The 23,140-nt window shown below is 39.6% G+C and overlaps 1 protein-coding gene and 1 long non-coding RNA gene across 16 annotated transcripts in view; both read right to left on the reverse strand.

Annotated features, from left to right (window-relative positions):
• The window catches only part of LOC110482913 (uncharacterized), a 32,101-nt gene extending 24,786 nt beyond the window's left edge, over window positions 1-7,315 (reverse strand). Inside the window, exons 1-2 of the long non-coding RNA XR_002467480.2 lie at window positions 6,262-7,315; window positions 2,187-2,390 (exon numbers count right to left, since the gene is read on the reverse strand). This is a non-coding gene — a long non-coding RNA (uncharacterized LOC110482913). The remainder of the gene's footprint in view (window positions 1-2,186; window positions 2,391-6,261) is intronic.
• A 3,387-nt stretch (window positions 7,316-10,702) lies between these two features.
• Window positions 10,703-23,140, reverse strand: part of ZNF385B (zinc finger protein 385B) — a 155,908-nt gene continuing 143,470 nt past the window's right edge. For all 15 annotated transcript variants that reach the window (XM_021552492.3, XM_077785103.1, XM_031505402.2 and 12 more), the window contains 4 exons: window positions 16,330-16,566; window positions 15,101-15,279; window positions 13,907-14,008; window positions 10,703-12,281 (listed from right to left, as the gene is read on the reverse strand). In XM_021552492.3, coding sequence (XP_021408167.1) covers window positions 12,063-12,281; window positions 13,907-14,008; window positions 15,101-15,279; window positions 16,330-16,566 — 737 coding nt within the window. In that variant the 3' untranslated portion in view covers window positions 10,703-12,062. The remainder of the gene's footprint in view (window positions 12,282-13,906; window positions 14,009-15,100; window positions 15,280-16,329; window positions 16,567-23,140) is intronic.

Consider the following 23,140-nt stretch of genomic DNA (forward strand, 5'->3'; position numbering starts at 1 on the left):
AAGTCCTAGTCCCAGTCCAAGGTAAAATCCAATGTGTTCAACTTGTTTAGACTTTAGTCTTCTTCCATTGTCAACTCTATGTTTTGAATTTCTGTAGAAAATCAATCATAATCCAGTTTGAGAGGTTCTTGGATTTTATACCTAATTGGTTCTCCAGCTGAAGGTGCTTGGGTTTCCACCTATTTTTTCAAATTGAATAATTTCATTCAGCAGAACATGATCAACAGAATTTTGTAGTACTATGAAGCATAAATATTTTCTAACTGCATCATGGTATATTCATCTCCACTGTTCACAGATCTTAGCTCAGTGTAACTCGGTTCTAAATTAAGTAAATAATTCCAGATTTAAGGCTTTGCATTTGGCTTTTGGGCTTTTTCTTTTCAATTTAGCTTATGGGCTCTAATTAAGTATGAAAGTATTTGCCTATAAAAAAGAGGCACTAGTATTTTTGTTACATAATGATAAATATAAGTTCAGGTTATGTTTTTAATATGTCTTTTCACAAGTAAGATTTTATCATATCCTATATTTTAAAATATCTTGTTAGGTTCTGTGGAAAATAATTTTATTGACTTACAACAATAAACTCTGAAGTAATTAATTGCTTCAGGATAGTAATCAGCAAAGTGCTTTAGAAAAGTATCTTTTTCCTTTAATGACATATTTCTCAATCTGTTTTTAGGGAAGATATGTTGGTTGTCCTAATTAATTCTTGCACATAAAGTATATTTAAAATATAGCCTTAGCAGACTCAGTTTTACAGACATGCAGAACTACAACTTAAAGCTGTAGTGCTAAAGGGGAAAAAGCTAGAAGCAAGTTTAATTGCATTCATCTTAAAATAACAGCAGCTGGCCACAAGAAAATGTATCTATCTGCATTACTTCCTTTACTCTGAGATGCAGAATAAATCAAATATCCCTTGTGCAACTCAACAGTGTTACACTTTTATTCCTAGTTTTGCATTTCAAGGTAGCATGGAACTTTAGGAGTCACAGATTTTTAGTCTTTATCTGCACATCAAGTCGTAATTTCTAATATACAGATTCTTGATTTTCTTTTCTACAGGCATGACTGTGGGAGGAGCACAGCTGGTGAGACAGCTGCAGTGAGGCTGCAAGGATTCTGCTCACCAGAGACCTACAGATTTTAGGGGTGCAATTCTTTCCAGTCCCCTTTTTCCTGTTTCCTTCATTCCTGGGTTAGTGAAGGAAAGGAAATTCCTTAGCTGAAATTCCTTTATGCAGAAGTTCTATGACATTTTTGTCCACTGTATTTTTCCTTCATCAGGAGATCAAGCAAAGCAGGTCAGAGCACAGAGCTGGGCTGTGTACTTTGGTCTCAAGGCTTCTTGTCACAGCCAAGGCTCTATCTCCAGGAGAAGGCATTGGGCAGATCAATGACAGCATGGGAGGACTCTTTGAAAATACAATTAATTACAAAATCAGATTTGCCTAACTAAAAAGCTCAAAGAGTTCTTCTAACTTAGCCACATCTTGAGAATATTAAAAATTATTTTCAGTACATAAAAATGCATCTAAAAAAGGAGACCAGAGAAGGATGCTCAGTGTGAAGTTTGCATGCAACAGTAAATCATATTTTATCTTCCTTTTATTTATTTTGTTTCTTTTAATCAATCTGAAAGTTTTTTTAGCAGACTGAATATTTATTTTATAAACCAACATTCAGCTGTTTCAGGTGTGAGAAGCTCTACTGAGCTTTTCTTTGGTCTGTTGTTGTTCTCTGGTATGAAGTCTCTGTGGGAGCTGCAGAAATGCTTGGCAGCAGCTCTCAATTCCTTACAATGCCTACACAGAGATTTCTTTGGAGCTTCACATTCACCCTGTATACTTTCAATCAGTGCCAAGAAGAAAAGCATTTCTCCTGGGAAGTGGTGGTGTTAATTTTTTGGCTTCTTTATAATCTAAAGGGATACTAGTCAGTCATGTTATTCCAAGGTTTAACTTTGAAAATTGAGTTTCAACACAGCAGAATTTTTTTTTTTTTGTTTAGCCTGTTTAAATGCTGCTAGAAATAAGATCAGTCCCAGGAAATAGGGGAAAAATCCCTCTATCAGCAGTATATGCAGACCAAGTGTCATGTCTTCTTAACAGTACACAGAAATAAGAAAATCAGCCAGACTGCTCTACTGTTACAATTTGATTTTTTTCTCTTTATAATACCTGTCCATACTTCATAGAGATCAGCTAATGTATGGCTCCAGGTTGTACCACACCAAGGCAGCCCTGCCTGTGGGCTGACTGCATCAGAGTCATGAGCTGCAGGATAAGTGCCAAAGATCAGAGAAGCCAAGCATCCAAGATTTCCAAAAGCTGTGGCCAGGACACTCAGCTGTTTGAGGAGAATGGCATCACTGTTCATCTTTCCTGTTATGAGACAAAGAAAAGAACTCTGATGTGATCTCCAATTTACTTTCTCAGCTATTCCCTTTAATAATAGATAATGGACAAGAGACTGACTTCCCATCAGCACAGGGCCCTGGCAATCTGTTTCACAGACTGCTTTGATTCAGTCCTGCTAGAACTCCCCGTGTCTTCTTTTTTTTTCCAAAAATTACTGGCTGGTTTTAAGGTCCTGGTGTTTCTTTTCATGAGCACACAATATAAAAAACTCCCTTTGTCTCCACTGCATGTGAAAAAGACACTCACAGAATCAAAATTATCTTATTTTAAATCAAACTGGAAAGCACATGTGTTGGAACACATCACTGTGTGAACTGCTTGTTGAAAGCATGCAGCCAAGAGTTGAGAGAAGGTGGGAACAATCACCACTATCAACCTTCCAAATACCAACCAAAAAAATTTGATGATTTTCATGTTCTCTATCTGTCATTATAAGATAATTCCTTTGACAATGTGGCAAAGTATATTCCTAAAATGAAAGAGGACAATTGTAATTTTTTTGTTCCTACTTTCTTAAAAGAAACTTTATATGCTATCTGGAGTCCATTTCTATTGACCTTACTCTCTGGAAGCATCCAAGTATATTTTAGAAGAATCAGATAATTTAATATGTGATTGAACTTGAAATAAATTTTCCATATGGCATGTTTTAAAGAATGTCTGGCCATATCAATACAAAGAATAAGTTCTATTAAAGTTCTATCTTCAATATCAATGCTCTATGTTACAGAAATAGGGAGTTGAATGTCTACTTTAGAAGAAACGCATGCAGGTGAATAGAAAGAAATAACCATCACTATGCCAGTTCCTTCATTGCTTTCTGGTAATTCCTTGACTTGGAACATTTGCCAACTCTGGAGATGCTGACAGTAAATGTAAATGTGCCTTGTACTGCACATCAGAGCTTTTTCAAGTCACAGGATAAGATTAGGCAGTTAAAATTGTAGCCCCTAGCACAAGAAAATGAGAAAAGAAATTGAGTGTTTTAGCACGCAAATATATTTTGTAAAACACAGAAAAAGAAATCCCAGTAGAATGGGTTGGAATAGTGAAGTTCCAGGAATGGTCCACTTCATAAGATCTATCAAGCCTCTGTAAAACTGCTCTTTAGTTTAAATCTTCATTTAAAAGTTATCTTTAAGTGACAACTTAAGTGCATTTCAAATCACAACTTAATTCTTGCTCACTCATGATTAAACAAAAACCGATGGTGGTGTTTGTAAATGTGTTCTCCTCCTGAAATGCCTGTGAATGCACTGCACCTCTCAGTAGCTCACACATCACCACAGTGCAGGGAGAGCTCCCTCTTCTCTTGCAGCCTACCTTGCCCACTCTCATCTTGCTGCCTCCTCCCTCAACTGCTGGAGCATCATTCTAACACATGGCAAGCAGTTGCAATGCAGATTTAAAGTGTCTCAAATTTCCCTTGAGTTCCTTTGAAAAATAGATAAGAGCAATGACAGGCAACATATATAAGGAGGTGAGTATTTTCAGGAGGAGAATAAAACTATTTAATGCTTTTTTTCCCGTGACAGAAGACTGCAGAGCAAGCCAGCTCTGATGATTTAGAAGGCACCAGAATGTTCCCAGCATTCAGACCCAGGGAGGGAACGGCAAAGTCGTTATTTTAAAATTAACTTTTTCATTTGAAAATGTGGATGTAATTCTTATCACCCTCTACATTTGAACAATTCTGGTGCCTTTGCTACCACTAATCAGGACTCCCACACTAAACAATTTACAGAAAGCAACCCCTGAAGCTGATTTATGAGCCAGGTGCCTTGTCTGGCAGCACAAAAAGCACACGTGGTAGAAAGTATCTGTGTTTGCATGGTCTCCTGCCCTCAGGTATTTGTCAAAGGCGGGTAGGGGAGAAGGGGGAGAACATAACCAAAGTCTGTTTAGCATCAGCAAGGAACTGAGTCTGAGATTTATGTTTTTTTCTGTCACAGATAAAAACTTCATTTGTTAATGAAGTTCAGCCTGGTGTCAGGCATTATGTTCCTGTTCCCCTCTCCCTTTCCTTGGGGAATGAATAATTCAGCAGCAAACATGCACCTGGGAAAGTCACAGGTAAAGCTCATACTGGATGGGGTTTTCTACATGAACTCTGCCTCTGCAATCAGAGGCAGGAAAACAAGATGCAGGAAAAACCTCTGGAAAGGAGGGAGGCATAGACTTGAGACACTGGAGAATTAACTTTTCTACAGCGTGGCTATGTTGCAAGCAGTGCTGTTCTCCAGGGTGGCTGGACTGTGTTCCAAACAGGAGCATCACCCCCAGTGGAGTTACACTGGCAAGAAAGAGCAGGGGTGGAGCCAGTGCATTTGGTTTCACATAAAACAAACCCCCACTATTTCCTTTGCACCGTTGGGCAAGGGGTAGGCTCATACTATTGGACTGTGAACACTGGCTGAGCAGCTCTGGTGAAGTCAAGCAATGAAGATCCATTTTTCATTCAGCCTTTGCAGAAAACGTTAGAGAATGTTTTAAAATTCAAATTGCATATGAAAACCTGATTTGGCACACTGCAACATGAAAATTAGTTTTGAATCCAGCTACCACCTCCCTTCCTGAGGAGATAATATGTCCTGAAAAGCAAGAGTTTGCAGGCATCACTGACCCTCCAAGGCAAGCGTCGTATCTGCCAGGAAATGTGCTTAGTATAGTCAAGGTTGACAGAGTTTCAATAGATAAAATAAGAAGACTCACTGTTATGCTGTCCCTTATTCTTAGGCTTTCTTATTTGCTAAAATCTGACATCAGAAAAATCTCATGACAGTTTTACTCTCCCTGCAGTGGTGGTGGTTCATTTTAGGGGAGGGGCAGGAGGTGGGTTTGGATTTTTGCTGCCATAACTGAGCTTTAGGAAATAAATTGAAGGTGGACTTTTGGTGACTTATAGTTTAGGGAGTTGAACTTTGAAATTGAAGGGCAGAATGGAAAAATCTTACCAGCACCTACTGGAAAATGAAAACAGAGTTCACTCGGGGGATGGAGAAGGGAGCTGACATCCTGACAAGCTATGAGAACTCATACCTAGGAGCCAGATAGAGGGCTAGAAAAACAAAGGCATGGTTTGATGTGGTCAAGGAAAGAGCTAGAGAGAGTCAGCAGATATAATCAGAGGGTGAGGAGGACAATACAGCAATAAGTTCAGGCATGGGATGACAAGAGATTGAACAGTGGGAGTTCCCCCTCTCACAGCTGGAGGAGAGAAAAGTGTCTTAATGGAGAAGTAACTTGGGTGGATGGCTCTGGGGAGAAACCTTAACCAAAAATTACATCTTTTATGAGCAAGATACCTCCTGAAGAAAATAAAAAATCCTGGGGAAACAAAATGGAAATGTCCCTTGCTGGACAAGAGCTGTGTCTGGATCTGGAGCCTTAGAGAGGGTGCTCATTGCCTGGAGTATCCTGAAAGCTGCAGCTCAGATTTACAGCTCAGTTCAGCTGTAATTCTGACAGCATCAACTGGCTGCTAAACATGTTGGACATTTAAATCTGCTGAAATTACATTGTATATCTAAAGTGCAAACTGCAGTTTTTGAAAAAGAAGCCTTTGTGCTGTGGCTGCTTCTGGCCTAGCAAAATAATTCACAGTAGCTAACATCTTCTAACAAATATATTTTCCAGCACTACCACAGTCAAATACTTTCACTTAAGATGGATGTATTTGTTTTAGCAAAACTCACAGAGGCCTGAAACACATCACATTGCAATTACTGCAAGGTCCTTTTTCTGGTCTGAAAAATACAGCCTCAGCCCTTCCCAAATCCAGTAACAATATTGCAGTACAAATAATTTCTCCTTGCTGCCACTTTGAGTGCCTTACCTTTTCAGGTAAATCCTCCTTCCGGTTCTCCTTCTTCAGCAGGCAAGATGTTTGTCTTCATTTTTTCAGGCATAGCAGGTGCCCACTGTGTTGTGAATCATCTGTCAGCATTTACTGCTGTAAATCCATCAGCTGTTAACTGCCCTGTAATAATATGATTACTTTTGATTTTTCAGACTTTATTATCTTTTAGAATTATTGATTCATTTAACATGACAGGTCTTCTGGAGGGCACCTACTCCACTACTACTCAAGGGTGGATATTGCAATAACCTTCCAGGCATGGCACCCGCAATGCAGGCATTACCCACTATCACTTCAAAACTTTCTTTCATCTGTATGTTCACAATATACTTTCCTGCATCTCCTGGCTGCCTACTCTCATCTTCTCATGGTGCTTCTCTGAGAAACATCAATCTCTCTTCCCTGTGAGGCACTTGAGGACAGTGGCCTTCTCTGGGCTCAACAGACCCACCTCACTTCCCTGAACACGATATGCTCATTTTTTGACCACCTTTTGACCTTCTCCCAGACTTGTTCCCATTTGTTGGTCTCTCTCTCACCAGAAGCCCCAGGCTGGAACACGTTCCTCCAGGTGAAGCTGTGCAGAGGGGCTGTCACATGCCTTAAGCTGCTGCCTGTGGCTCTGGTACCACAGCACTGAATGCAGCCTGGTTTTGCTGCCGCCAGGGCACACTGCACACCCGAGCTCCCTTTGTCCACCACAGATCTGGGTGTCCCCTGCCTGCCCAGGCCCTTTCCCACAGGGCTCCTGCTGGTGCTGGCCAGTCAGCCATACTGCACAGCAGGCTCCTTCCCCAGCTCCTTTCCCTGGCATCTCTCCATGTCCCCCAAGTTCCCATCAAACCAGGTCTCCAGCTTGCCTAGGTCCCCATGGAGGGCAGCCTTACTCTCCAGCACACCAATGGAAAATAAGGTTCCTGCTCTGGCACTCACATGTCCTGCCCAAAGACCCCACCCCACTGCACAGGTTCCTAGGGTTCTCTGTCCTGCCCAAGAACCCCATCCCACTGCACAGGTTCCCAGGGTTCTCTGTCCTGCCCAAGGACCCCCACCCCACTGCAGAGGTTCCTAGGGTTCTCTGTCCTGCCCAAGAACCCCACCCCACTGCACAGGTTCCTAGGGTTCTCTGTCCTGCCCAAGAACCCCATCCCACTGCACAGGTTCCCAGGGGCTCTGTCCTGCCCAGCTCACTGCAGAGTGCCTTTGGTGTCACTGGCCTGAGGGACAGAGCAGAGTGGCTGCCATGGGCTGCCAGCAGCTGTCCAGCTCCTGGAGCTTGGTGGCCCAGGCTGTCCTACAGCTCATTGAGGCCATTCCTCCTGCCTTTGGTGCCCACATTTGCCTGCTGGGATTCTGGGAGAGCTGGTTTTGGAAGCGTCACCAAAGCCAGCCTCAGAGCACCTGGCTCCCTTGGCTCTGCAGACGGACCCCTCATGGCAGCCAGGCAGCACTCAGGCCTTTTGGATGTGGTTTTGTGTTTTGTAAACCCGTGCTGGCAAATCCTAAACACCTACTTGCTTTCACATGCCCAGATCTTCATTCCTGACATTTTTGAAAACAGGCATGAAATTGTCCTTTTCACAGTCCCAGCAGATCTCCCTCAGCTGCAGCATTTCAATGGCACTGTCTCAGATTGGTCTCCTCCACTTCAGGTACTCAGCAGGACCTGGCTCTTGGCATCCAGCACAGCACTCTATAGATACAAATAAATATGAACAGGACACAAAACCAAATATAAACATTTCTAAAACAGTGTTAATTTAATAATAAAACATTGTAATATAGAATAATTCTAGACACTAAAAAAAAAAATAGTTTTACCTGAAATGCTGGTCATTCCAAGAAATACTTAAGGATGTTTCAGCTGTCACTGGAAACAAGCAAAAACTATAGAAGCCACAGTAAGAAAATTATTGTGACCACTGTGAGCAGATGATGGCTGTGGAGATGAAATGTCCAACCAGGCATGAAAAAATAGTGAAGTACCTCACTTATTCAAGGTGACATGTTCAAAAGATATACAGCAAAGCTCACTTTACTGGGTTATTGCCAGATCCATAAAGAGAGTGGAACACTTCCTGCAGAGTTTAAAACCACCACGCTTTGTTTCCCAGATAAACGTGACAAAATCTTTTGTAAAACTTTTTCACCATAAAATTCATAGCTCAAGATCAGATTGTAAGGTAGTAAAACAAGGCAACATATTTTTAATGGAAAAGTCTCTTTTTTAAAGGAACTGCCTTTTAGTTTATCAGTAGATGAGCCCAGTGTAACGTTATCATCAGAGTCCAAGTGCTGATATCGACTGGGCAATGTCCATGCTAGCTCCTATCTGCTCTTGCTATCAGACCAGAACTGGAAGGAAAGATTTTATAACATTTTGACCTGAAGAAATGAGAGAGACACACACTAGTGACTTGTAGTGGTTATAGAATATTCTATCACCATTATTTTTCTTTTTTAAAAAGCAGTGTATATAAATATTCAGTCTGTACAGACTAGTGGACCAGATCTCTGTTTGATAACCCTTTGTGATACAAGGACCATGATCCAGTCACACATCCCAGCAGAAAGTTCCTGCTAATGTGTTGATATCTGGTTATGGATCCTTCTTTGTCTTCTACAGAAAGATGGCAGTGCCAGGTGATAATCCCTGACCCACAGGGTGCCCTTATAGCTTTTGAATTTTAATACAGGAACAACTTGCAGCTCAGAGTGCAGCCACCAAATCTAGAATAATAGAGGATATGATCCCATTACTGTAATCTTACTACCTTAGTGGTTTCCACATTTGGTGTCTTACTCAAAATTCTAACTGCACTGCCAATATTATATTTCTATACTTGTTATATGTTACAACAAATGCATGAATTTCATAGCCAGCCACGTGTGACACTTCAGGAGAAGGTATCCTAACATTACAAAAAAGCTGCTGATTGCGTTTTTCAATGATACTTTTCTTTCTCTTGTAAAGCTCATTTTTTAAAAGGAGAGATCCCAGCGTAATGGGAGGATTTACCATTTTTCCTCTAATTATCATCTCAAATGCTTTGTCCTGCATGCTGTAGATAAAACTTTGGTGGCAAGCAGAATTTCAATACACAAAATACAAAAAGTTAAAAATCAAAACACAGAGTTTTGATTAAGAATCTTCCTTGGTTCACAATCACATTTTTTAGTTCCTTATATTTCACAGATTAATTCCTTTCATTGCTGAATGACATAACACATTCCTTCACTCTTCGTGACCCGAATATTTCTCCATTTTAAGATGCTCTTTGAAATAATCAGCTGTCCAAGAAATCTAGACATGCTTAAACCAGCCTCCTCCTTTTTTTGTATTTCATATAGGAACATTTTCACTTGCAGAAACCTGTAATTACTTTAAATTTCTTATTATCAACAGTAGAATATAAAAAGAAAAACATAGTGGTTTAATACATAGACAACTCTTGTTTCCTGAGGAACTAGTTAAAATACAGAGTTCTGTAGACCTAGCTTGTGTTGGACAGCAACAGGCTCCTGATAGGATTAACTCCTCTGAAGGGAGCTGAGCAGTTAAATCTGACTCCCTGCAAAACCAGGCACAGACAGAAGCACATGGCAAGGTGTCTCCCTGTAATCCTGTGGGTCTGAGAGTCCACAAGATTAATACAAAGTCAACTGCTCTCCCAGAGGATGCTAAAAGCTTGGATTCCCTTAGCTACCTCTTTGGTAGAGGATTTTCCAGTGAGTTACGCTCTCACAACACAACTAACAGCTCCACAGAACAGGGTAAATGGGGAGAATTGCACTTGCAGAAAATGATCTCTAATAATGTTGCTATGAGGTATATCTTGGTCTGTAAAATCTCTACTATAAAGTTTCTGAAATTTTTTTTCCCTTGGCCTTTGTGGATTTGTAATGGCCCTGTTGGCTTTGTATTAACCTTAACAGCCTTACAGTTGAGTCCTTTTACTCTTGTACTCCTTACTTTCCACTTTTTATTAACAAAGAGCAGGCTTTTAAAGAATAGGCTAAGCCTTTCAGCAGTAAAAAGACAAGTTCCCAGTTCTAAAAAAAGATAAGGCTTCCCCACACACATCCCTTCAAAAGCTTGCTGCTGGGTCAAGCAACTGCAGACTTTGCCCATACTTCACAGCAAGTCCTGGCTCCCAAGTGACCTGCTTCCAGTCTCAAGTCTGCCCAGGCTGGTTTTAAAGTTAATCCTTAATCTCCATTAGCAATGGCACGACCATGGTGTAGCATTTTGGTGGTACAGTAAAACACTCACATAATCACACACCTGTCTCTGCTGCATCTTCCTCCGATGCTCTGATGTAGTGAATGTTCAGTCTTGCTGCAAAAAAGCTCCAGTAAAAGCTGTTACAGGCTGCGGTGAGGAAAGACATTAAAACATGAGGGAAACAAACACAGGTTCTGTAATTATACTTTATTGCAACTCTGATGCTTTGTCTACTCCTGGAAGACTCCTTTAGCTAAATTTGTTTCAGGCATTTTCTTTCCGTACCAATTAAAACACAATAAGCATGTACAATTTTCTTATTATTTTATTGAAAAGGTACATTTAAAAAAATACACAGACATCTTACTATTATGGATTGCTGATAAAGATGCTCTAAAAGTTAATTCTCTTTTTTTTTCCTTTCTTCCACCTGTAGTCCTCATTATCATATAATGACTCCAGTCTGAGCACTGCATAATGATTCACCTTTATAAAAGGGTTGGGGAGGTAAGAAGATAGGTGGGACATTACTGTAATATATTCAGTAAACAGAGAATATGGTCAATTATAAATATTTTATGTTCTGTACATTATTGCATTAGGGAGCCACAATGTTATGCAGCATCATTACAAAGGAAACTAGTTAGAAATTAAGAAAACAGGATATTTACGTACAAACACATGGATCCATTGTCTTCTTGAACAACACATGTGAGCTGTGGCAATGTGCAATTGAAAGCTTTTTTTTCTTTTTAAACATTGCTTAGCAACACCAGTGAAGAAACAACAAAAATAAGTTAAATGAAAGTAGCAAACAAGCAGTAATCTTAACTCTATGTTATATGGCTTTCTATTCTTGATTTCTCTAAATAAAGTATGACACAAAAGAAATAATTAAAAGCTTCAGCATTGCATTGCTTTGAAACATTTGCACAGAAACTAAAAATATTAAAGTCAGACATGGTACATCTGTAGTACTACACAAGATACACCAGTACTGGGGTCTAGGACAGCACACAATCCCTGTCAACAAGAGCACATAAAAATAATGGATGCAATTATTTTTTGAGATGTTATCTGCAATCAAGCATTTTGTTCATCTGCCTTTTCCTTTATTCCACATTAGATTATACCCTGTTGCTTTTCAGACAAGTATTTACATAGGTGTGAGTGAGGAAGACCCTAGTTTTCAAGTCTGTCAGGAAAATATTTTATGTTCCTTGATTCCAAGGTGCATCATACAAATTAAGAAAAAAAAAGAAAAAGAAAAAAAATAATAGATGCATGAATCTTTAATGGTATAAATTTTATGAGCAATTTAATTTTTAAGCAAATCACACTATTTTGATTAAAAAAAATAGAGATGGAGAGAAGACAGAGTTGTCTATACTCCATAACGCAGTGCCGTCAATGATGGATTTTATGATGTGGTTGGATGAGGTGTCATGCTGGATGGCATTGCAAAAGAGAAACATTTTAAAACCTCAACCCCTTTCCTGCTTTTCTTTGCTCTTTGTACTGGCCGTAGATATCTCTTTTTCACATCAATAAATTAGTATGGCGCAAAGAGTATGGAGGCAGGCGTTGCCCGGATGGGCCCGTGGGCTGGCCTGAGGAGAGCTGGCGGGATTGCTGGTGCCTGGAACAGGGATGCCGAGGGCCGGGGAGGGAGGGACAGAGCTGATGATACAGCTGCAGCTGCAGCAAGAGGAGATGAGAGGAAAGCAGGTGCCACAGGCTTAATCATGTCCTTCTGGAATGCAAGTTTTGCCTGGAATAAAGCACACACGCAAAAGCAATGTAAATACAGTTCTCCCAGCACCCACTTTTGCACAAGGGAAAAACTGAACTTGGTACAGGGAGCACTGTGGCTTCTCACAGAAACTTCTTGTCAGCTGCTTAGAAATGTTACCTGCACTGTCCCTTACTCCCAGGGCAATTAAAGCTACCAGATCCTAAATCTAAAGATAAATAAATGTCTTGAGTCTAAGAGACCATCTCAGTGATGTTTAGAAAGAAGCATAATTTGTGAGTAACTTTATATAAATTATAACTGTGTGCATGAAATATTAAAAATAGTCCCAAGATTAAGACTTCAATAACAAAAGTCAAATTTTCCACTTGCAAAATTGAATTGTAGAAAAGTAGAGCGGACAAGATGAAAGTGGTATCAGGCCAGTCAGCTTTGTGCCTTCCAATGCAGTCCTGCTCTTTTCAAAGTAAAAACATTATTTAAGATTGATGCCAAAAAGAAATTTTTTCTGAAATATATGTATGACTCTCCATAGGATCTACAAGCTTCTGGTGAAACAGCTAATCAGAAATATATACAGCCATTTATATATCTCTCACTGAAAATGGGTTGCACTACAATCATTCAATCGTGGAAGCAAAAATATTCATGTCCTTCCTTTATAATTGGTGGTCTCCCCTTATTCAATAGATGACAAAATGAGGTATTACACAAATGAAGAAGATTAGCATGGGCAAAACCTATCAAATGGGGAGACTTAGAAGACACCTACAGCATTTTCATTTGCCTCTAAACAATTACAAAGACATATCAATATTTTAGCATTTAAAGGCTTTTCACATGCTTTCTCTTACCTACACACAATTGCATCTGTCTCTTTTCAACCTATAAACTGTTTTTTGTGCCAGGGGTGGCGAGCACTTTTCTCAATGAACACTGGCTGTGTCATGGGCAAATAAACACATAAACTGTGCTGTGCTAAAGCCAGCGTGAACTCTGGCTGCAGATGATCAGCGGGACCAGCCTGGGGGATTCCTGGACATGCAGGTGGGTGTGACAGGGATTGGCTAGTGGCACAGAGATTGACTAGGTGTTTGATATCCAGTGACAGACATGGCCTGAACATACAGGCAGTCAACTCTCCTAAACACCTGATGGCTCTTGCACCAACTCATACATCCACAGAGCATTCAGGTTTGCTGTATGCAGAGAATGCGCACTAGTATATTTATATCTTAAAATTATCTCTATATCTTAATCCTGTGTCCTTTTCCCTGAGTGCATCCATCATAAGTTATAGTTATCTCAGGTGTGCAAAAAGACACAGTATACCCATTGGTGTTTTCAAAGAGCCCTCGCCCAGCAGAGCCCATACCTCTCCATGGGGCACATGGCTCATTCCCCATTCCACTGATTCCTCCCTTCTTTCTAGCAGTAAATAACACTTGCAGTGCTGTCTGCATGCCTTGGACTGTGCAGACAGAACACATAACTATCTTCAAATCTGATTCCTGTGCAGAGTCAGCCTGCAGGGGAAGAGAGGCTGCAAAAGCGTCGGGTCTGTCATGTTCCTGTCTCTGTGCAGTGGGAGTCCCCAAGGTCACAAATTCACACAGACAGTGATAAGAAATAAAAATACTTACTGCTAAAATACTTGGGTTGCGCTGCAGTTTGTTGTAAGGACTATATTTAGGCTTCATTGGCTTTCCTGCAACTCTGTCCTTATGCCTTCGGCTGGAAATGTGCTGAAATAAATATCCTCACATTTAATTAGCTCCTTAAACATTTCTCAGTTTTGAGTTTGAAACTGATTTATCAGCAGGATATGCCTAAGCCCGTTTGTAAGATAAAGTGGGCTCTTTATAGAGAGCAAGGATGAGTTTTGCTAAATTAAACATAACAATTTGGAGCATATCAAATAGAGAATCAGAAATTAATCAAATACAGCATATTTTGTGATTCAAGACAGGCAAATTATTGATATTTTGGTTACTATTTCCTTTTTCCACTTGAGGAGCTTTAAACCAGGCAGAGCTGTAATCACTAAGTTATAGGGCTATTCAAAAGTAAGAGGTAAATTTCCATCTTGCTGATACTGTTGAGTTGTGTAAACAATTCAGTATTATCTGAAGGAAGAACCAGTACCCAGGGATATGTCTACACATGCATTTAAAATTCTCTTAGAGCCAGCTGAAAAACAGGGAATAAGAGGACACATTCATACAGCACAGCACCATCCAGTCAGAGATTCCCATTTGGGTATCAGAATCACTGCATTTTTATGGGCACAGCTCTGAACCCAGGGCTAATTGGCTCAGACAGAGAACAGCTCCACAGGCACACAACAGCCACACTGTTAATGATAATGTTGTTCTACATAATTCAGACATAACTACAGTACTACCCCATAGGTGATGGTCCCAAACCAATAGATTTGAGTCATGTTTTCCTTCTCACATAGCATTAAATATTATTACAGCACACTGAAAACAGCACCAAAAGATGAATTCAGGGAACCTCAACCCAGAATTTCTTACATTTAGGATAACAAGTTTCACATCCCTATCTTGAACCACAGAAAACTTTTAAATGAGATCTGCTATACCATTGATACTGACACCTCTGCTTTTACAACTATCAAGCCCATTTTTCCCAACTAAAATAATAAGGTGAACTTGGCCTGTCATTAAATATTTATAAATATTTGTGGGAAGGCAGATAAGAAATACTAAGTTCATTCAATATTCAACAACACATCTTTACACAGCCCTACACTGCCCCTACAACATTGCAATGTAACTTCAACCAACGAAGAACTCCAGATACATGCAAGTTACCTGTTTAAGCTGAATTTCTGAATTAACATGGACATCACAGATTTCACAATGGAACGTCTTGTTCTGCAGTCCTGAGCCTTTGCTGCCATTCTGCACCTTCATTCGGGATCCAGGCCTAGGGTAAGACTTGATGGGACCAGCACCATTCCGAGCTTCAACCATGGTCTTGTGCTTGGAGCCTAATGGGCAAGGAGATGCAGGTGAGTTCATGATCAGCAGCACAAACATTCCCTCAGCTTTGGGACTTTGTAACATTTATTTCCAAGACAGAATGGTTAAAGTCACCACAGACTGGGACTAATGATCACTCTTGTTTCAGTCAGTGTAGTTCCTGCGTTCTTGATCTAAAGGCAAGCCAGAAGGCTTTGTGCAAAAAAGAGAACAGCAGGCATGCTGGACCACACTGTTTGGGGGCAGTATGTGCCAGGATGGCCAAAGTGCTTGCTGCCTATTCTTTTGCCAAATTCCATAGAGCCAGTAGATTTCAGAAAAGGGTTAGCCAACACTGGGACAGGAACCACAGCAATCCCTCAAAACCTGCCCAGGAACTGTAATACTTCAATAAATATCCTCTGATTTGGAAGAAATGTCTGCTTTATCCATTTCAAGAACGGATTACAGCTGTAAAACCAGCTTCAATAGCTTGTTAATAAGCTTTACATCACCAACACACCATACACAGACAGAGCACACTAGAGATTGCTGCTTGTAGCCCAAAAAAAGACACATAACTAATCTTCAATAATCAAAAGATTCTATGACATCTAGGAAACCTAATGATTCCACCCTAAAATTATAAAAAAATCAAATAACAAATAAATTACTGTAAGTTTTACCAGCAAAATAACAGATACTAATGATAATGAGATAAAATATGAAGGAGAGAGAACACTGGCATTTTATAAACCTTAAGTGTTGTAGAAACCACTATGATCTTACTGTGATCCTCAGTGTGAAGGTGTGAAGGGATCCAATTAGTTAACATGAACTGTAGGGATTTTGTCAACTAAAAATTTAGAGTATACGAAGGACAGTTATAAAAAAATTAGAGAGTGCTTTAATAGAATCTCAAAAAACACACAGGAAACTGTTATTAACAGGACCAGTGTTTTAACTTGCTATTTTAAGTTTTAACTAAAAGCTGCTTCAGTGAAGTGTGGTCACCGCCTTGTAACATTGAATTTTAAAAATGTTAACACACAGCTGACTTGTACCATATGGATACTCACCTGTATTGTGGGCTTCTAGTTGTGAAAGGGAATTCACAGCCACTTTGCATAATGAACAGTAAAGTAGTTTTTTGGCTTTTTCCTCTTCTGACTCAGTAACTGTGTTAGCAGCTCCATTGGTGCTCTTGGAAGATGAGGCAGGTGCTGCAGGCACCACTCCAGGTTTGGGAAGAAAAGGATCCACTTCTGTACTGGACTGCTGACTTGCACTGTCGGGTTTTTCTTTCCCTTTATCTTCTAAAAGAAACAAAACACATATGTTTTTGTTTCATGCCACACATACAAAAAACATACAGTAATAGTCCTGTGGGCTTAGTAAACATAACACAACAGGGGGCTAATTTATCTCATTTTTATAAAAGAGACCAGCATCCTTGAAATCTTGTTAAAAGTCCTGCCATGAAATATGTGTAATTTGACAAAGGGGTGATTTTCCTGTTTTTAAAGTTACCAGTGAATACCAACGAATTCACCATATTCATGCCAGCTGTTCCTGTTGTGCTGCAGGCATGGCCAGCTGAAAGGAGCCCAAGCAATACCAAAGGAAGCCAGGCTTAAGGACTGGACAACACTGAGAAACAAGCAGGGCTTTGCACTAGGGATTAAGAAATATTTCTCAAAAGCAATACATTTGCCTTTGGAAGGGCCCATGTTTCTCAAAGTCACTGGGAGGACACTGAAAGGCTCCAGTACCATCTTGACATACATCCCTTGTTTCAGTTCCAGGAGTTGTGGTACTACACATTAACATAGCTGCTAATATTTTTAGCTTTTTCCATTAATGACTCCTATATATTTGTGGATCAGGTGGCTTTTGTGTGCATTCAGTGCATTCCTTTATCACTTCACAAGCATGAGTCTGTGCTTCTATGAGGCAGGTATTACTTCATTTTGCAGATGGTGATCAAAAAGCAGGAGATAAAACATCTCAGCTGTGCCTACAGAGGAACTTTGTGCCAGAGCCAGTATTTAAATGATCCCTGCTTACATGCTCATTGCATTTGAAGCTGTTCAACTGGAGGGCTTGTGACCACAAGCCATGTTAGCTGCCAGCAGTAAAACAAGCTCTGTCCAAAACAAGCACAGGATGGGAGGGGGACAGTGCAGGGGTGCTGGTATGAGCAACCCCAGCAAAACAGACATGAATAAATGTCACTCTGAACAGCTGGAATCAAATTTCTTCATCTAAGCAAGTACCACATCTACATAAGAGCAACCTCCCCATTTGAAACCCATGGCTTAGTTTGAAATAAGAATTGAACAGACTTGAAAAACTAGGGTATATTTTGAGCATTTATTTTTTAACATGGACCCTTGCACTTTGTGTTTATAGCTACCAAACTTCATCTTAATATACCTTTGTGTATCAGGCCAAGACTGTGCTACCAAGAACAGGATTGTAACCACTCAAGCAAACACTTGAAAGTGTGTATGAACTATGAATAGCCATCCTGAAACTAACCCCCACAGCTGCTGGCATATTTCCCAGAAGTGCATTGCAGTACATCAATTTTGGATTGTTATAAACCAGAAGAAAGAAAACCCTAATAAAAGAACTATTATTTTTTAAAATAACAATAAAAATACTTGGAAATTACACAATATGAACTGTATTAAACATTGAAAATAGTCAAGAACAAAGAATACTATTATGATCAAATTAATGTTAAAACCAGATTCTGAAGGTATTCTGATTGACAAAGTATGATAAAAGAAACTGATGTTAAATTGTACTTCATAGGCTATTCATTTTAAAGTCTCCATAGTAGGTCACATCTGCAAAAATCTAGAATAATTTATATGACTTATGAGTCTTTATGAAATAGAGTTTCAATAAATAACATTTGCTAACATTCTAAATTAAAGAGTTTCAATATGGAAAATTCTCAAAGGTGCTAACATCTATAAATGAAACACATTGAGTAGCTGTCATTTACAAATATACATTACTGAAAAATAGAATTGTTGTTGTTGTTGTTTGTGTTCTGTGGAGATCCTAGGAGCATCCCCTAGGTTAGGGAGACACAAGAAGTTTCCCACAAAAAGCTGTTGAGACCCCATTGGCTCCTCCTCTTGTTCCTCTGTCCCTGAACTACTCCCTCCCCATGCCCTCACTGGCCATGATTTTGGTACTGCCTGGATGCCACTGCCCAGCCCCTGCCTCTGGGGAGAGAGAAACCTGGACTCCCCATGAGTGTGCCTTGGACCCTGAACATCTCACCACATGGCTGAATTAAACATCTGTGGATATCAGGCAAAGGCCCTTTTGCTTCCTTACTCTGGACTTTATTAACAACAATTCAGGCTACAGCATTGTAGTCTGAATATGCAATATTATACCAAATTGCAAAAGGTGTAACACTAAGATATATGTGAACCAAAATGGAATAAAGGAAGGTTCTACAGGATTTTGCATTTCAGGCGTTAAAGGAAAGATACACCTACATAACTGTAGGCTGTATGTTAACATATACCAACTACACTTCTAATTTGGCTTTGGGATTTTTTTATATATAAATACATGGGATTTTGTTCCCTATGTGCTTTTTTTAATGTAAGGATAAAAATTTGCTGGTTTTGAAACATCACCCATGTGCAAAAACCACAGTGCTTACCCTCATGCCCACAGCCCCTGCCTGCACTGATCTCACTGACCACAACAAGAGGGAGTAGACTTTGTTTTGCCATCAAATTTTGTCTGTGGAGTAAGATCCCAAGATATGGAAGAAGTTCCATTTTACATGGGCCACCAATTACCATCATAGCGATGGTTTTCCAACACTGAATTTAAGAGATGATTGAAAAAATTACAGATTTCATTTCCCACTTCTTCTCACTTAGCTGGCCAACAGCTGATGTAGTATGTTGATTTTTATAATGCTTGCCAGATTTACAGTGTTTTCACTATTCATTTTCCAAAAATTCTAGAGTACACACACTAACAAGAAAACTTCTACAGAACCAGAGAGAAGTTACCAGCATGCAGCTGGGCTCAATTCTGCCAGTATTGCAGCTTTTGGGAAGAACCTCAGTTCACATAATAATTCCATCATTTGGAAAGCTTCCTGACACAAATAAGCTCTTCATCGATGGGGATGTATAAGGAGAGACATACAAGCTCTCTATGAATTAATGTTTCCTTCCACCATTCTAAATGTTTAATGCAGAACATCTTCAAAGATCATCATTGTAAGGTTATTATACAGTTGAACTCCCACGGAAAGTACACGGAGCTAAGTGCGTATTTGTCACTGCAATGGGCTCAGAACTGCATTTTCCTGGCTTCTAAAATCAGAAAATTGCACTTCTCCAAATGGGCTTTTGATAACAGCTTATTGTTTCAATCCATATCATTCAAAACACCATTACTTACAGTTTTATGTTTGAGACAGAAATGCCAACTATTCAACAGTGCAAAGCACAGGAAATGCCAATTGCATGTATATACAAATCACAAAGACCATTACTCTTTTATTTGTACTTACAGCACAGAGATAACAATATCTGTATGCAGAACTCAAAAAATGTAAAAATGTAACAGCTTAGGGCTGCATGCATACCCATACTTCCCAGCTATCACCACCTTAGAAAACAGATGTGACTTGTGAGATGCAGCTGTAGGATTACAGTCCTCTTGCTATTCTGAAGGTATTTATTGAGAATAGGCTCAGATTTGCTCTAAACTCTACCTGGCTCAAGCCCAATAGAGCCAGGCAGAGCCCAGACGAGTGCAGGAGTGAGTCCATCCTGCCTGGATCATGGGCACACCAGCCTCTGCTGCACAGCTCAGCAGAACACAGCTGCAAGCATGAGACCAGGGCAGAACCAGCCTACTGCCTGAAGGCAGTAGCTATGATTCAGTCTGCATCATGGTCAGGTTGAAACGCTCACACCAAAACTCAAGTGCAAGAAATTAATTTAAACTCTAATTTGTATTGTTTCCCTATGTTCCTTTTCCATGCAGAAAAGCCATATTTCATGTGACTTAAATTCCTCTCTTAAATTCCAGAAAAGTAAATTGATGATTCAGGTTCTTACTGAAGCCTGGATTTATTTTGAAATAGAGCCCAGGGAAAATACCTAAAGCAAGATAATTAAGTATTGCTTTGGGCTCAGTAATATCAATGCTTTTCTCACCCATTACATTGTTTTAATTCTCCTTTGAAGTTGTTTTCATATATTTCTGCTTGTTTGACTCATGCTTGTGTCAGTGCCATGTTAACATTCAAGACTTATTTATCTGATCAGTACTGCCTCATTTCGAGTACCAAAGTCAGGACACTGCAGGGCAACACCTCACAGGTTCAAAACTACAGGTTCTACTGCTTCACTTCTACAGCTGAAGTGACTCACTGACCCTGCAGGTCATGCCACTCTCAGTGCAGTTGCTGTGGGATAGAGAATAGGTTTTACCCATTGATGGCATTTATTTCTTTTTGAGTCAGAGGGATGCTTTGGTGCACATTAGAAAGAAGTTTTATTTGGACTTCATAATGAAATAATACATGCTATTTTCAACAACAACAACTAAAAAAAGAGTAACTTAATATTCACATCATCAATTCAAAATTTACAATCTTGATAAAAATAAAAGCAATGTAAATTTAAAACTCATGTATATATTTAGAAATCTGATGAACTTTTTCAGTATCAAAAATGTTCATTGCTAGTTCCACCACTCAACATGCCTACCTGCCCAATTTTTATCACTGATGATACATAAGACGTCTTTACAATAAAGTTCTGTTCCATAACAGATTGTACAAATAGTTAGAATTAAAATATCCGAGGTACTGATGATATGTGATAAACTTGCACGAACTCTTTCCAATACATATGCTAAAAAGCTTTTCAGATATTAAGTTCTGCTACAATCCTAATAACGCTTACAAAACTGTCACATTTTCAAACTGTCAAATTTTCTGCTATATGTAATAAATAAACAAATTTGCTCTTGCTGTGACAGTAACAGACCAATGTTTCAATTACTTAAAATGCATATTTTGTGTCTGTCTGCATGCAATAATACACTTGCCTGCTTCCCTTCTTCACCAGAAACGGGGACTGTTGTGCACAGCCTGTGCTGAAGGCTGGGCATACAGAGAGGGAAGGATCCTGGCACTAAGAGCTGTCCACCACTGACTGTGGTGCAGTTGGGAAGAGACCACGCCGTGCTTACATCACCCACTGCCCAGCTTCAGCTTCACAACTTCCCTTGTGCCACGTCCTTCACTGCATCCCCCAGCTCCAGGCACTGAACAGCAGCTGTGCACAAAGTACTGACAGCAAAAGGGCAGCACAGGCACTGCAAAGTGGCTACTCTGCTCTACAACCCTGCACTGAAGCTCTTTTGTGATATTCACTCATTTGCCTTCTTAGGTATAGAAGTCTGATTTTATATTTCTTTTACCTGCTTCCACAATAGTGCACATTGCCAACTTAGAAGAGATCATAATGGAAAAATTACTTTTGGCAATAAAACGTTGAATATTCTCCATTGTAAAGGTAAGAAAACAGTAAAAACACATGCTTCTTTTCTTCTTGAAAAAGATGAAGAAAAGAGCCACACAATATCCAGTGAAATTTCCAGTCTAAACCAGTCACATAATTTTTTTTCCCATGTAATTAACTCAGTCACTGCATGATCATTGAGCACAATTGATGCAGTTAGGAGCAAAGCCTTTGGTTCAATCAGCCTTGTTTATGGTGGTGCCTTACAATACCATACCACTGCTGAAAGAACAGCTTTTTAAAAAAAGGACTGCTTGGTGATCCTGTACATTTTCAACTGATTTCTATGTCACTTCCTATGGTAACTAAAATCAATGGTCATTTCTGAAAGTAAATGCTAATATTTTGTTTTTGGGATACTGAAAGCATGGTGCAAAGATCGGCTTGTGATAATCTTGAGTTCACTTAAGTTGTGCTACAGGGAGCTGCTATTTGTCTGAAGTGTTGATTTTGGAGACTAAGAGAGAGTCTGAGGGAAAGCAAACATGTCTCCCATACCGGTAAAGCTGTACTGAATGAAACAGATTACCAGGTTCTCCTTGCAATTTCAACAGCTCCACATATGCCTGGGAATACTGGGCTGAATTAAACAACTTTTGAAGCATACAGTGATTACAGAATGGGAAAAGGAAATCCATGAGATTATCAGAATATTAAACATTCTTGTCCCAAACAAGAAAAGGTAAAATCAGTTGCATTCATTACACTAGTAGACAATCCAAGAAATTTTGCTGAAAAGCTTATCAGTAAAGCTAAATTAGCATCCACAATCAAAAAGTAAAAATTTGTCTGCTGGAAAACAGAATTCTCAGTTTAAGTTTGACATGTTAAATGCTTGGCACACGTGTAATAAATCTAAAAAGTGACAAATTTAATTACATTTTTTCCCACACTTCACAAGGTATGCCCACTGACAATGGTAAAGAGAGGTGAGTTACTCGAATAATTACTCAATAGTCACCAGTTGACCTCTCTGTTCGAAGCTTTCTGCACACAGAAGTTGTTCCCCAGACAAAATGATCAGTTTAGGAGCAGAGATGACCACTGCAGACAGGTATGAAACCACAGACAGACACGACAACCAGGCACTGATACAGACACCATTGTGGCAGTCAAACTTCTCACAAGTGTTCTCCTATTTTTCAGTCCATCACAGCAAAAGAGAAATTTTTAAAGGTGAGAATGAAAGAAATAAGTTTAGCAGCTGATTGCAGGGAACTCTTTACAAATAGGTCCAGACAAATTAGGAAGCTGTATCAGAAGCTGGTTTCAAATGGCTTTTTGTGGTAGGTGCAAGACA

The sequence above is a fragment of the Lonchura striata genome, chromosome 8, assembly GCF_046129695.1.
Source record: "Lonchura striata isolate bLonStr1 chromosome 8, bLonStr1.mat, whole genome shotgun sequence".
In the NCBI taxonomy this organism is placed as follows: domain Eukaryota; kingdom Metazoa; phylum Chordata; class Aves; order Passeriformes; family Estrildidae; genus Lonchura; species Lonchura striata.